Source organism: Apis laboriosa, unplaced genomic scaffold, assembly GCF_014066325.1.
Source record: "Apis laboriosa isolate Shangri-la unplaced genomic scaffold, ASM1406632v1 scaffold49_cov149, whole genome shotgun sequence".
NCBI lineage: Eukaryota > Metazoa > Arthropoda > Insecta > Hymenoptera > Apidae > Apis > Apis laboriosa.
Genome location: NW_025223500.1, coordinates 2096173 through 2109234, shown reverse-complemented (window position 1 = coordinate 2109234; position 13062 = coordinate 2096173). Strand labels below are relative to the sequence as shown.

Genomic DNA, 13062 nt, shown 5'->3' with positions numbered 1-13062 from the left:
ATGAAATATGAAGTCGAATTTTAAAAAAATGGATGCTATATCATAGATAATAATCAATAATAACCACTAATTGATTATTTGAAATTTACATTAGAGATTATATACTTCAAATTTTGAATTCTAAGAATTCTAAGAATTTTTTTATTCTTATTAGTTAAAATTATCATTTAATCATTGTATGTTATGTTTTTTTTTTTGTAGAATATATGCACAGATTTTATGCGCATAAATGCATCATATGTTATTTGTAACGATATTTTGTGATAATACAGCATTAACTAGCATAATCTTGTATTATGTTGAAACTTGTTGTTATGTTTTAAAATATGTAGGCATAAATATAAAGAGAAGACTACTTTCCTTTATTATATGATGTGATCTCATTTTCAGATTTGAAAAATGCATGTATGTGCACATACATATACTTTTAAAAATATTTTCGTTTGATTTTTCGGATATATAATATGAAATAAAGTTTTTATTTTGAACAAGAGAAATATTTAAAATATTTAAGTTAAAAATTACATTTCAGAGGGCTAATAATGAAACATAACCTAAAATCTCGATAACCTAAAATAGAAAGATATTTATATCAGTCTTCATGTCTTCATGCTTTAATTTAAAATCTATAATAATTATATTATAAAAACTGAATCTTAATTCAATTTATGTAAAAAGATACTGAATATAATTATAAATATCAATACATAAATTACTTTTTCTTAAATAATATAATTTAGATATAATTGTGAATATCTTACTATATTTTAGAAAATTATTTTTTTCAAGAGAAAAAACATCGCTAATAAAATAATTTTATAACCATAAACATTTGTTTGAATTCAAGCCAACAATAATACACAATACGATTTTGTACAACATTTCTGTAATCGAAAATTAACAAAATATGATAAATTGATTGATTGTGGTTGTCAATGTTCTTGTTTTTATGCGTTGTTTCTTTTTTTAAATTCTACTTTTTTTTAATTCTCTGTTATCATTACTTTTAGTCCTAAAAATTAAAAAAAATATATATATTAAATTGTCCAATAATATTATAATATAAAACAATAGTAATATAAAAAAAGAAGAAAATATTACTTTTAAAATTTTTGAATACATAGATCGTAAATAATATATCCTTATAGTTTTTTATAAAATCCAAAGAATAAAAACATAAGAAATATAAGAAAAAATATAATATTCTATTGATTAGAAAATTTTTCATATCAAATAGTTAAAGCCGAAGATTCATTTATCCGGATAATATAAGAAATGAATTATGATAAATTTACAACATTCAATCTATATTACATTTCATGATTGCTATGCATATTTAAATTATATTTAAATTTTAATCAATAAAATACAAATATTTGATATTTTATTTATAATATTGTTTTTTTTGTTCTAAAAGAAATATATATTATTATTTAATAATATATTTTTAATCTCTGTAATACTAATCTATGTATTCAGTAGTATAACTATATCCTTGTACCGACTTGTTCTGATATTTCGTTACATTTTATTTATAAAAATATTATTTCGTATAATAATAAGTATAGAATTTTTAATTTTATAATATTATTTGAAAATGCACAAAGTATACCACTTATAAAATTGCATCAATAGATAGATTGAAAATAAGAAATAAGCAACGATCAGTCATTGAAATTGGTTGCTTTCGTAACTTTCGTAACTAATCTCGCAGGAACATTTTATTTGTTGTATAAAACGCATATTGCCTCACGAGTACATAAAATCCATCGAATATAAATAGTGTTTTATACTTCTCAGTCAGTATCCAATAAAATGTTGACAAACTAGCCGATCTGGCTCGCCCACTGAGCCTTTAGTGAAAGTGGAAAAGAATTAATGTGAGATTAATTTCGTTTTATGCAGCCTAAAGTTTCTTGGATGATCTAGTGAGATTTTTTTTATTAATTTATATTTCTTGAATATTTAATATCTAGAATTTATTTTTAGAAAAATATATTTTTGAAATTTTTCAAAGATCAAACTATTTGTTTGTATTAATTTTAGTAAATCAGAATCAAGAAGAATATAAAATTAACAATTTTTTAGTTAAAATTTATTAAAAATAATCTTTTTCTTGTTTTGATATTTTGTTAAAATACTTCAAAATTAAATCAATCCAATATTATATTAATATTTCATTTTTTTTTTTTAAATTTTTTGAATTAATTCTTTATTTGTTTCTTTTTGAAATTATAAAACTATATGCTTTAATTTGAAATTATAGAAAGAAATTTCAAAAATATATTTATTATCTCTTTTATTATTAATTTTTATCTATTTAAATTTTACAAATTTTATAACATATTTTTAAATCATGGAAATTTTTGTATAGATATATTAACATGTATGATTGTATGATATTAAATATGTATGATTTCAATGATATTAAAAATTAATTGATAAATATATTTATCAATTATAATATAATCAATTATATATAATATAATATATTTATCAATATTTACATTTTTCAATAATATTGAAATTAAACGATAAGATCGTTTATTTTCTCAAATATAAATTAATATTCTTTTTATATCAATTGATAAAAAATAAATTGCAAAGAAAAGGGGATGAAATAATACTCAGCATAAATGTTGGTATGTAGTCAAAAACGAAGGGGTCCACATTTGGCATGTGTCGACAATATCTCGCTCTTCACATTCCAGGACGAGTCGACAATAAGCATTGTGTCTTCAACACGTTATAAGCGAGCAATGGCTTGACTTTATTTCTCAGTTCTAAGACTGGCCGCGAAGAGAAATATCATTGTTAGAAAGGACAGCAGAAGATTCTCTACAAAGCATTACATCCGTTCATCGAAAGTTGAATAGAAATATTTTTCTCCCTTCTATGCTTTTTTTTTTATTCTTTTTTTATCTCGATTTCTCTTTAATCCGCCTTAAGTTTTGCCAAAAATCTATTTTTGTTATATATTTATTAAATATATATATTGTTATATATATATATATTTTGTTATATATAAGTTTGTCATAATTTGTCTTATAAATAGTTATTCAAGTTATTCTTTTACACTTTTCATTCATCTTTTTCCTTATTTTTATATCTTGCTTCCTTTCTCCTTATTATTTTCCTAATTTTAATAAAAAAAAAAAAATAATATTAATAATATTAATAATTTATCTTTAGTTTTACGGCTTAGTTTATTTACAACATATTTCTTATTTTTCATGCAAATTTTCATTTTGTTTTTCGAAGGATATTTTATCTTTTTAATTAAAAATTAAAAAATAAGTTAATTTACATAATTCTTTTTAAAAATTTTGCATTTAAAAAATACTACAAAAATTAGAATTCGATTATAAAATAGCTATAAATGAATACTTGATCATTTCTCGAAGCTTATAATTAAGCTTTTTTTTTATTTTATTCGACGTGTGATCTCGCGCAATGATCATTTCTTGAACGCCACCATGGACAGAATTCCGACCACAATACAAAATTGAAATAAATCATTTCGTGATCTTTTGTACGTTACCAACATCGTGATCCTTTTTTTTTCCTCGTTATATCTATAATTTGAATCTTCGACTCCTTGATCAGAATTTCGATGTGTAAGTTGTACAATTGAATTTTCTTTTGTGGATGTCGACAAAAATCTTCCTTTTGATCCTTTTATTGTTTTTAAACATTGAAATTGATAAATTTTATAGTGGATGATAAAAATAGGAATTAACAATAAAAGTTTTAATAGATTAGATTAAATATAACATATATAATTTTGATTGATGCAGACATCAGCGTACTGGAATAGATATAAACATTCGTTAAATATAAATTTTTATGACATCGGTTTGTACTTTTACAGCTTTATTTTGGAAATCATATTGAGATCGAAACTATGTGTATATTAAAAGTACAAACTATCGAAATATAATTTTTTATGATATTATGAAATTAATTGAATTACGATCGATATAAATAATACTTGTTGCTTAATATAATTCTTAGTGAATTATGTTTCATAATTATTAGCAAAATAAAGAATTCTTATTACATTTTATGATCTTTTTTTGCATTGTATATAAACATATTTTTCTAAAACTTTTTTTGTATATATGTTTTTGAAATTATTTTTTATATTTTTATTTTTATATTTTTTATATTAAATGCATTTTACTTACCTTTTATTTTTATAAGTTGGAAAAAATTTTCGTTACAGTATTTATTTTTCTATTTTACCATTCATTTGGAACAATTATATTTCTCTCATAAATTATAATAGGTAAACTAGACGATTCGTAAGAACTTTTCCTATCATAACTGTCGCTTGAGGCTACCAATCAAATATGAGACGTGTATGCGCACAAGATTATTTTCGATTCGGTGCGCATCAGCGACTCGAAACGTGTCAGAGACGTGTAAATGTCACGGAAAAGAATCACCACGCGGTTTATCGCCGGATTAGACGCTTTATAGCTGGAACTTTCAGTTCCGAAACAGTCTACGGGAGAAGAAAAGAAAAATAATAATAATAAAAACATCACACGCATCTCTGTGTCCTCCGTTCACACATCAAGGAAGGAGAGGAGCGGAGTGAGAGTTCTCTGAGGCGGTCTGTTCGCGAACACAATCTGCCGTAAAATTCGTTTCGTGGCGGAAGATATTTTTCTTGGAAATGAATTCACTGAGCGTCGTCCACGACGAATGTGCATCCGGCTTAATGCCCTGCTGCAGAACGAAGAATGCCGCAGGTATCTCACGTGGAATCTGCGAAAGCGTCGTCCCCTCTCGCCTTCGAACGCGAGACGCAGCCTCGGCCTCTCTTCGCCATTTTTCTTTTCTCACCTTAAGGCCTCACACGCACATGCTTCTCTCGCCTGTTCCCTTTCCCTCTCCTCGCGCATCCGTCGTTGCACCACCCCCACCACACTCCGTTCGTGCCCCATCGTCACCGCAGCCCTCTCCTATCCTTGTCACTCCTATCACTTTCCCTTGTCACTCGATCTCTCTTCCTCTAGGTCATTCTCTTCTCTAGTCAACCGTGCATGGGCAAAAAGTATAACGGCGCGACGATGAGACGGCCGCGCCACGATGTCGACAGACTGTCCTGCGAATTTTTACAAGCCGCTTAGCAATTAGTCACCCCGTCTTAGGGACTATTTCGTAACGAGTTTGCCGCTGCCAGTCCCGCCAGTGGAATAGAAGAGACCGGTGAGGAGGAGATACATCTCCTCCCGTGAATCTTTCTTCTCCCTCTACCACTTTTTTTCTTCTTTTTCTCTCTCTTCTTTGCCGTGGTTTCGAATCTGTATCCAGTCGATCTTTGGTGTTCGAACTGCCGAATAAAAGAAGGAAAAGAAACCGTATTCCTTTCGAGAACACCCTTCGCCGTTCTATTTTTAGATTCGAAGTGAGATTCGGGGGAGCAGCGTTGAATCGTCTGTCCCGATTGAAATTTCGTTACGGAAGGAGCATTAATGTCTGGTTTTGGAAAGAGACGACAGCAGTAGTGTAAATCGTGAATTACACTTCTTCGTTGATGCGCAGATATAGATTATATATAACTGTGTTTTTACATATATGTATGTGATGGACATATGGGTGGATTTGTATCCATTTATTATATAGACACATTTAATATCTACGTCATTTCGACACATGAATCAACGAAATCGAATTCATTGTATATGTATAATACTCAGTTCATTGATGTATTTCCATGGATATTTATCTTCTATATATCCGGGAATTCCTCTTTGTCGCTTAATGGTTTCGTAAAACGATCGCGACATTTCCATTTCCATCGTTTCATCACGTTACATCATTGGTGTAAAAAAGCTGCATAGAATTACATCGTAATATTCCGTTTCTTACAAAGTCTGACGTGTCATATTGGTGTCCATGTTCGTCGTATTCTGTTGTTGGAAATGTACATGAAACATTCATAAAATATTCATCAATATGTATTAAGAACGAATATAAATCAAAGGTTGTCTAGCTTGTTTTATTTAGCAAAATAAAAAAAATTATAAAAAAAAATGTTCTTTACATATTAAAAGAATTCTTTTTTTTATGATTTTTTGTCATAAATTATTAAATATAAATTAAACTTTAGTGTGGAAATTTTTTACTTGATTATCTTAACTAATTCAATTAATAAAAAACTATATTTAATTAGTAGAAGAAATAATGCAAACAGTATATTTGAAACCATTCTCTTAAGACTGATTAACATTAACGTAAAATTATTTCTAACTAATGTTAATTTCTAATTTGTACATATGAAAATGAGCATTCATTTATATGAACTTGTTTTCATTTACCATACACATTTTTTTGATATATTATGATTTTTGCATATTCGAAAAAATGAAAAATATAAAAATAAAGAATACAATTTATACAAAATTGATAAAATTTAAATTGTAATAGAAATAAATTTAAATTTGTAATAGAAATAAATGAACAATGGATAATAAAACGCATTTCAAGTATATTTAGTTAATATTCATCATTTCTTTTATAATCTTAAGAGAATTAAGATATAATAATTCTAATTGTATAATTTACAAAATATCGATACTAGGATAAAAAAAATTTAGATTTTAAAGAAAATTTGTAATAGTACTTTTATATATATTAATTATAAGAATAAGAAACATTGAAAATATTAAAGTATAAAATAAGTGTATAAAATATATTTCTAATCTTATTCTTTTACTTCAATAAACATATAAATCAATATGTCAATAATTTGGAAATATTTCTAATACATATATATAATCGTGAAAGCAAGGAAAGTATGAAACGTCAAAAAATTACATTTCGTTCTTGCCATTCACTGATATCGATATATATTCGCCGAGTTTAGTGGTGCGTACTGGTTCCATAGTGGTAGTGCTGGCAGCCGAGTGCGATGGTAGTGGAAATCATGATAGTGGTAGTGGCATGTGGTAGGGTACCCAACGCGTAGTGACTCTCGCACACTTCTTGAACACAGTCATTCGCGACACCCACCGCGATCGAGGTATCACGAACGGACGACACAAGTTCTTTACGTTAACCCCTGTTCTTCTCCCTCTCTACTGTTTCTTTGCATATATATATATATATATATATATATATATATACGTACGTATATGTATGTGTGTATATATATATATGCATTATTGTACATATATGTATATGCATCTTTTGACTGACAAGACTTTTGAGAAAAGAAGTTAGCTGTACATACAAACGTTGTATCTTCTATTCTAAACTATATATATAGTGATATACATGTAAAGGAAGTGTGTAAATGCACGCGCGCGCACTTATACGATATATAGTATATCGAGCACGTAAAGTTGCACGCATACACAGAGTACGGGTTCCGGTGCGGCAGCGTGGTCGGCTATCCCCATAAAAGCGACGGACTCGACTGGCCGGCGGACAGTTGTCATCGTTGGCTACATCGGCGCATCGTGTCTGTGCTCTAGTCGTGTTTCGTCCGAATAATCGAGATATATCGGGATAATAATTTTTTCAACACAAAAACAACAAGAGTTCCTTTACCGTCACGACATCTCCCACGCACGTGAACCCTTGAAGCCATTCAGCGCACTCTAAAGGATATGAAATGTACTTACGCGTTCCTTGAATTCACGACACAGATAGCAACGGAAGGAAAATAGTGAATAAAGACACGGTGCGAGCCGGTTATTCGAAGTATTGTACTATGATCTCGTGATCGATTGATTTTGAAAACGAAAGAAAAAAAAAGAAATCGATAAGATTGGCATTTTCGTTTACTCATAGATAACATGATATCTCAAACGATCATTGCCGAATTTGATGCGCCATAACCACGTTTGTTCATTTCACGCAAATTGATATTATTTATTAAATCTTTTATCAAATTTTGACATTTACCGGATGATTACGATATACAGCACGTGGTTAAAAACTATTATAAGAGAAGAAAAGATAAACTAGTAATACTGAGTGCAAGCGCCAGACAGAGCGACGCTTCCGCGGGCAAAGCCGTGTCCTGTCTCGTCTTTCGTATGTATTGAGTAACTTACACACGGAGTGTGCGCACGTAACTGAACACGTATATAAATACGTGAAGTTGTCACGTACTGACCAACGACGCTCTTGCACACGCGTATACGAAAACGAAAAAGCAATTCGTCGTGGCGCAAGCGCGAAAGCAAAAGCTTTTTCGAGCGAGGTAGCCGAAGGAGAGAGACGGTGGTGCCGATGATCAGATACATCGGATTCAGTGGCGGCACGGACGTAGAGAGCAAGTCAAGTAACAGCTTCCCACCAGTCAGTCACTCACGATCGGTTAGTCAGTCACGGCAGTCACGCGCCGACCGTGTCAGACGCACGCTGGTCTGTTGGTTCGCGTGTAAAGAGGCCGGTGAACAGCGAAATATAAATGGGTGAAAAAAAGATTTAGTGTCAACGTCACTAATTGAAAATCGTGCAATTATAATCGTATTTTTTGTAATCGATATATACGGACAAAAAATATCGCTATACTGCGCAAGCGCAATGCAATACTTCGCAAACTTGGTCAAGATTTGGCGTTGACGATCACATTCAATTGTAACGAACCGGCGAGTCAAACGCGAAAAGCGCAAGCGTGTGTTTTCAAAGTGAGTCTCATCCGTGTCAGAGACGATCGAAAATGGTCGCCACTCGTTAATTTTTATCGATAAATTACGTTTATTCATTTCTAAATCGTTTTTGTTATCATAAAGTCTCGGAATAATCATAGCCATATCAGATGCGCATACCGGCGTTGTTGCATCGTGAGGAACACGACAACGTATACAGGGCTCGTAGGTTAAGAGAGTTAGTGAGGTGCGGAGGTGCGTGGAATTGTGCGCCGGTTAAAACCGTGACAGAGAAAAGAAGAGAGAGAGAAGTGCCAAGCACTATACGGCTTGCTTACCTCCCTGTTTCGTGTCCCTCTCGTCTTGAAACTCGTCGCTCGTTGTGTACCGCCTTATAAAACGCGCGCGCAGTAACACGGAACGCGCGACGACGACGAGAACGAGAAAGAAGAGCGGCGGGGAACAGGCAGAGAGTTAAAGTCGTACAAACTCTCTGTGCTCTCTCGGTAAAAAAGAGAAATAAATAACGATAGTGCAAAAAGACGAGCAAACAAAGAAAGAAAGAGTGAAAGAGAGACACCATATATATATATAGAAAGAAAGAAAAAAGAGGATAAATAGATAGATCTCTCCGCATGTGTGGAACTGGTTAAAAGAAAGAAAGAGAAAAAAGAAGAATAACGAACCTGCGTGTATACCTTAGCCTATTAAGCCGTCGGATGCGCTCGTTCAACGTGTCTCGAACGGTGCACGATACCTCGTCGCGTTATCTGCAGTAAATATTGCGGCTAACACACGGTCTCTCTGGGTCCGCTGCTGATTGTTTCTAATCATTATCGCACACGTTCGCGACCTGTGTACGCATACTATCGTCATACTCGCGTTGTCACCGACTTTTTCGTGATCATAAACGTTGCCGCGATATCCGTCATTGTGTCGTTACATATATATTATTGTTATTATTCGCGAACGATTCTTTATATCATCGGTGTATCGTCGCGCGATACAGGATCGGAAAAAGAATCAGAGATGGTGTGAGACAACAGGCAGTGTCGTAAAGAGTGCAGAAAGTTTTGTGCAGTGAATGTTCGTTAATAGATCAGTGTTGCGGCTCTAAAGACTAGACAGAAAAAGGGCATACGTGTTTAGAGGTGTATAGAATGAGACAGATAATGTAAGGAATAGACAGAGTGAAAAAGAGGTAGAAATAGAAAATACGAGAGAGAAAAACGTATAAGTGAAAGAGAGACAACGCATAGAAAAAACGCGCTATATGCGTTGAAGCACTCGTGTACGAGTGCCAGCGACGAGACAACGAATTGGACGTACGCGAACGCGAGTGTGACAGAAAAAATAAGAGAGAAAAAGATAGAAAGAAAGAAAGAAAGAAAGATAGAAAGAGAATCAAAGATATCACGAAACTTTTTTAAAAGTACCGAAGATGCATTTCCACAGTAGTCTATTATCGATTTTACTTATCGTCATTTCTTGTCCTCTGACTGTTCGTACACGAAGAGTTGCTCCCTTAATCGAGGAAGACTGGGCTAGAAGGCCTCATCGCGCCGCCGGTAAGTCGCCATTTCAGTCTTTTAATTTCAATTCGTTCTTTTTTCATATTGCACACATTTTTGATCAATCATGGAAACATAAAAAAACTCAAAATTTCTTGATGTCAATATTAAGTATTATTATATAAGAATGTTGCTGTTCGATATTTTTATTTGTGTGATTTTATATATATGCAATTTTTTTCCTTTAAAGGTTAGGAAATGCTCGAAAATACCAAATTAGTTGTAATTCTCGAACGAATAATCTGCCACATTTACGTAATGAAAGAGTCACGTGAAAAAAGCGGGAATCGAATTTTTCTCAATTGTTTTATTGGTTAATGCTGCATGATGTATTTATTATTATCTTTTTCATCTCGTTTATATTTTGATAAATATTAATATTAATTTTATTCGTGTATTACTATTCGTTATAAATGAAATATTTTGAGAGAAATAATAAAAGAAAATAATTCATAGATAGTAACAATCGGATAAATAATGTAATTATTTCTTAAATATCTAATTCTGACCTAGATGTCAGAACAAGTTAATGGATGTATATTTTAGTTTACCGTGCAAAGCTATTGCATGATGGAACCATGAACACGTCATATGTTGCTATTTCATTGAATTGAAAATTCGATTCTACCTATGAATATTATATAATTTTTTTCTCAATTTATATTTTGAATTCGTATTTCAATTATTTAATAGTATATACATATAAATAATTAAGAGTTTTCGTTCGAATTTATTGCAATTCGTTCTATTGCAAAATACATATACGAGGTTAAATAATTTGAACAAAAATGTTTTAAGCGAGGAAATGCGGTTGTATAGTCTGAGATTAATTACAGTTGCTTCTAGATTACGTAGCGTAATACTTACCTTTGATAACGATCGAATTACTATAACGTATCGAATTTAGATTCCAGTAATCAATTTAATGAAGAAATGATAAAAAAAATCAAGCAGAAAAAAAGAAATATCAATTAATTTCATAAAATTAGCTTCAATCGAAGTTTATTAAATTTATTAATAGGAAAATATGGTTCTTCTCTAATTAAAAAAAGATTAATTCTGAATGTGTGAATCAGTTACAATTTGTCACACATGCGTATAACTTATATGTCATATTCACAATATATTTAATCGCATTAATCACAAAATTTTCTATTATTATTCTTTGCAAAAAAAAGTTTTCCAAAAGACATAAGTATAAAAAATATATTTTATTCTCTTAACTATTAAAATATGCCATATTGCATATTTTATTGCTATATATATATATAATATTGCAATAATTTTGTAATATAAATATAAAATTCTATTAACATATAACGTATTATATTTGATTTTTAGATCTATTAAAAATAATTAAATTCCTATCAGAATATTCTGTTTCTGAAGTTCTTATTTTTTTTTTTTCATTCCTTTTCATTCTCGAAACACATTGAATCGATCGAACAAATATCAAAGAATAATGTAATGAATTTTTAAAAGCGCATGCGCATCGTTGGTTTATCAACGAGGATATGAAGTACAAGGCATAAATTATACTGTCCGTTAAAGCGTGAATCTGTAAACATACTTAACGTAATGATACAGTGCTCGTCGCGTTGACATTTTTGCGGCGACGCGTTTCGAACATCGACTTCGTTACGCGAATCAAGCCGTGGGGGCTGCGTAGTAATTTTCTTTTCTGCCGCATCGTTTAAATTACACGTATATCTGAACAACCAATAACTCGTTTAACTGCATCCACATACCGTAAGCGGTTTACGTTCGAGTTGAACAACTTCGGAACTATACGTTGACCCCAAACCTGTAAGAGTTAGAAAGAGTATGAGATATCTAATATCGTGCACAGTTTACCGATGAAAATGTCGTTGTGATATATTGATTACAAATGAGAATGCTTTTATAATTTCTATAATTATTTTTAATCTATTTAATTTATTGAAATTAAAATTTATGTGAAAACATATAAATTAAATATTCTCAAATAGAGTTTTCAATCAAATTGTAGAATTAAAGCAAGTTTGCTTTTATCATTCTATAAATAATAAACAATTGATATTTATACTTAAATATATATCAATGAAACAAATTGATTCTAATTTCTACTGAAATTGAAACAAGAATAGTATTAGCATTATTATTTAAAAATATATGATAAAAATGCGTATGATACTAGAAATATCTTGTAAAATTTTCAAAAATCATTACTATTTTAATCTATTGAAAAACAAATTAACAAATTAGATAAATAAATTCAATTTATTAACCCTCAAATTGAATTAATCTTCAAGTTTAATGATTGGATTATTTTTGACTGAGTGATTAGTGATAATGTTAATTAGAAAATAAAAATTATATAAATTAGAATTTATTAGTATGATCCTTCACTTTTGATTCAGCCATTATAATTTCGCGAATATCTGTATAAAGATTAATAGAATGTAATAGAACATATATATTACACGCCTACAGAGTTAAAATAAACGAAGTTCTATCGTTGTTTTTAATAGAGGAAAATCGAAGAGTATTATTTATACGATCTAATTTATTAAATTGATAGATAAGTATAGATATATTTGTATACTATATATAATACAGATGTATGTATACATTAAATGTGTATATATCACTATATATATATTAAAATATTAAATAATGATTTTAAAGACATTTCAGTGTAATACTTATTATTTGTTGATATAGTATGAGTTTTTTGTCGATAATTGAAGCTGAATTGATATGATGTTTTTCAATTAAAATTAGTTTTAGAATCTACCGACGAACTATCGATGTATTTACTTTTACTTTTATATTACGATAAGCCGATACATGTCGGAAATATTATATCAAAGTCTGTGAAATTTTTTATAGAAATACTA

At 30.1% G+C, this 13062-nt stretch overlaps 1 protein-coding gene across 1 annotated transcript in view; it reads left to right on the top strand.

The window, feature by feature from the left end:
- Nucleotides 1-7462: 7462 nt before the first annotated feature.
- The window catches only part of LOC122716869 (dorsal-ventral patterning protein Sog), a 69931-nt gene continuing 64331 nt past the window's right edge, over nt 7463-13062 (top strand). The window contains exon 1 of the mRNA XM_043940331.1: nt 7463-10180. Within this exon, the coding sequence (XP_043796266.1) occupies nt 10054-10180 (127 nt within the window). The 5' untranslated portion in view covers nt 7463-10053. The remainder of the gene's footprint in view (nt 10181-13062) is intronic.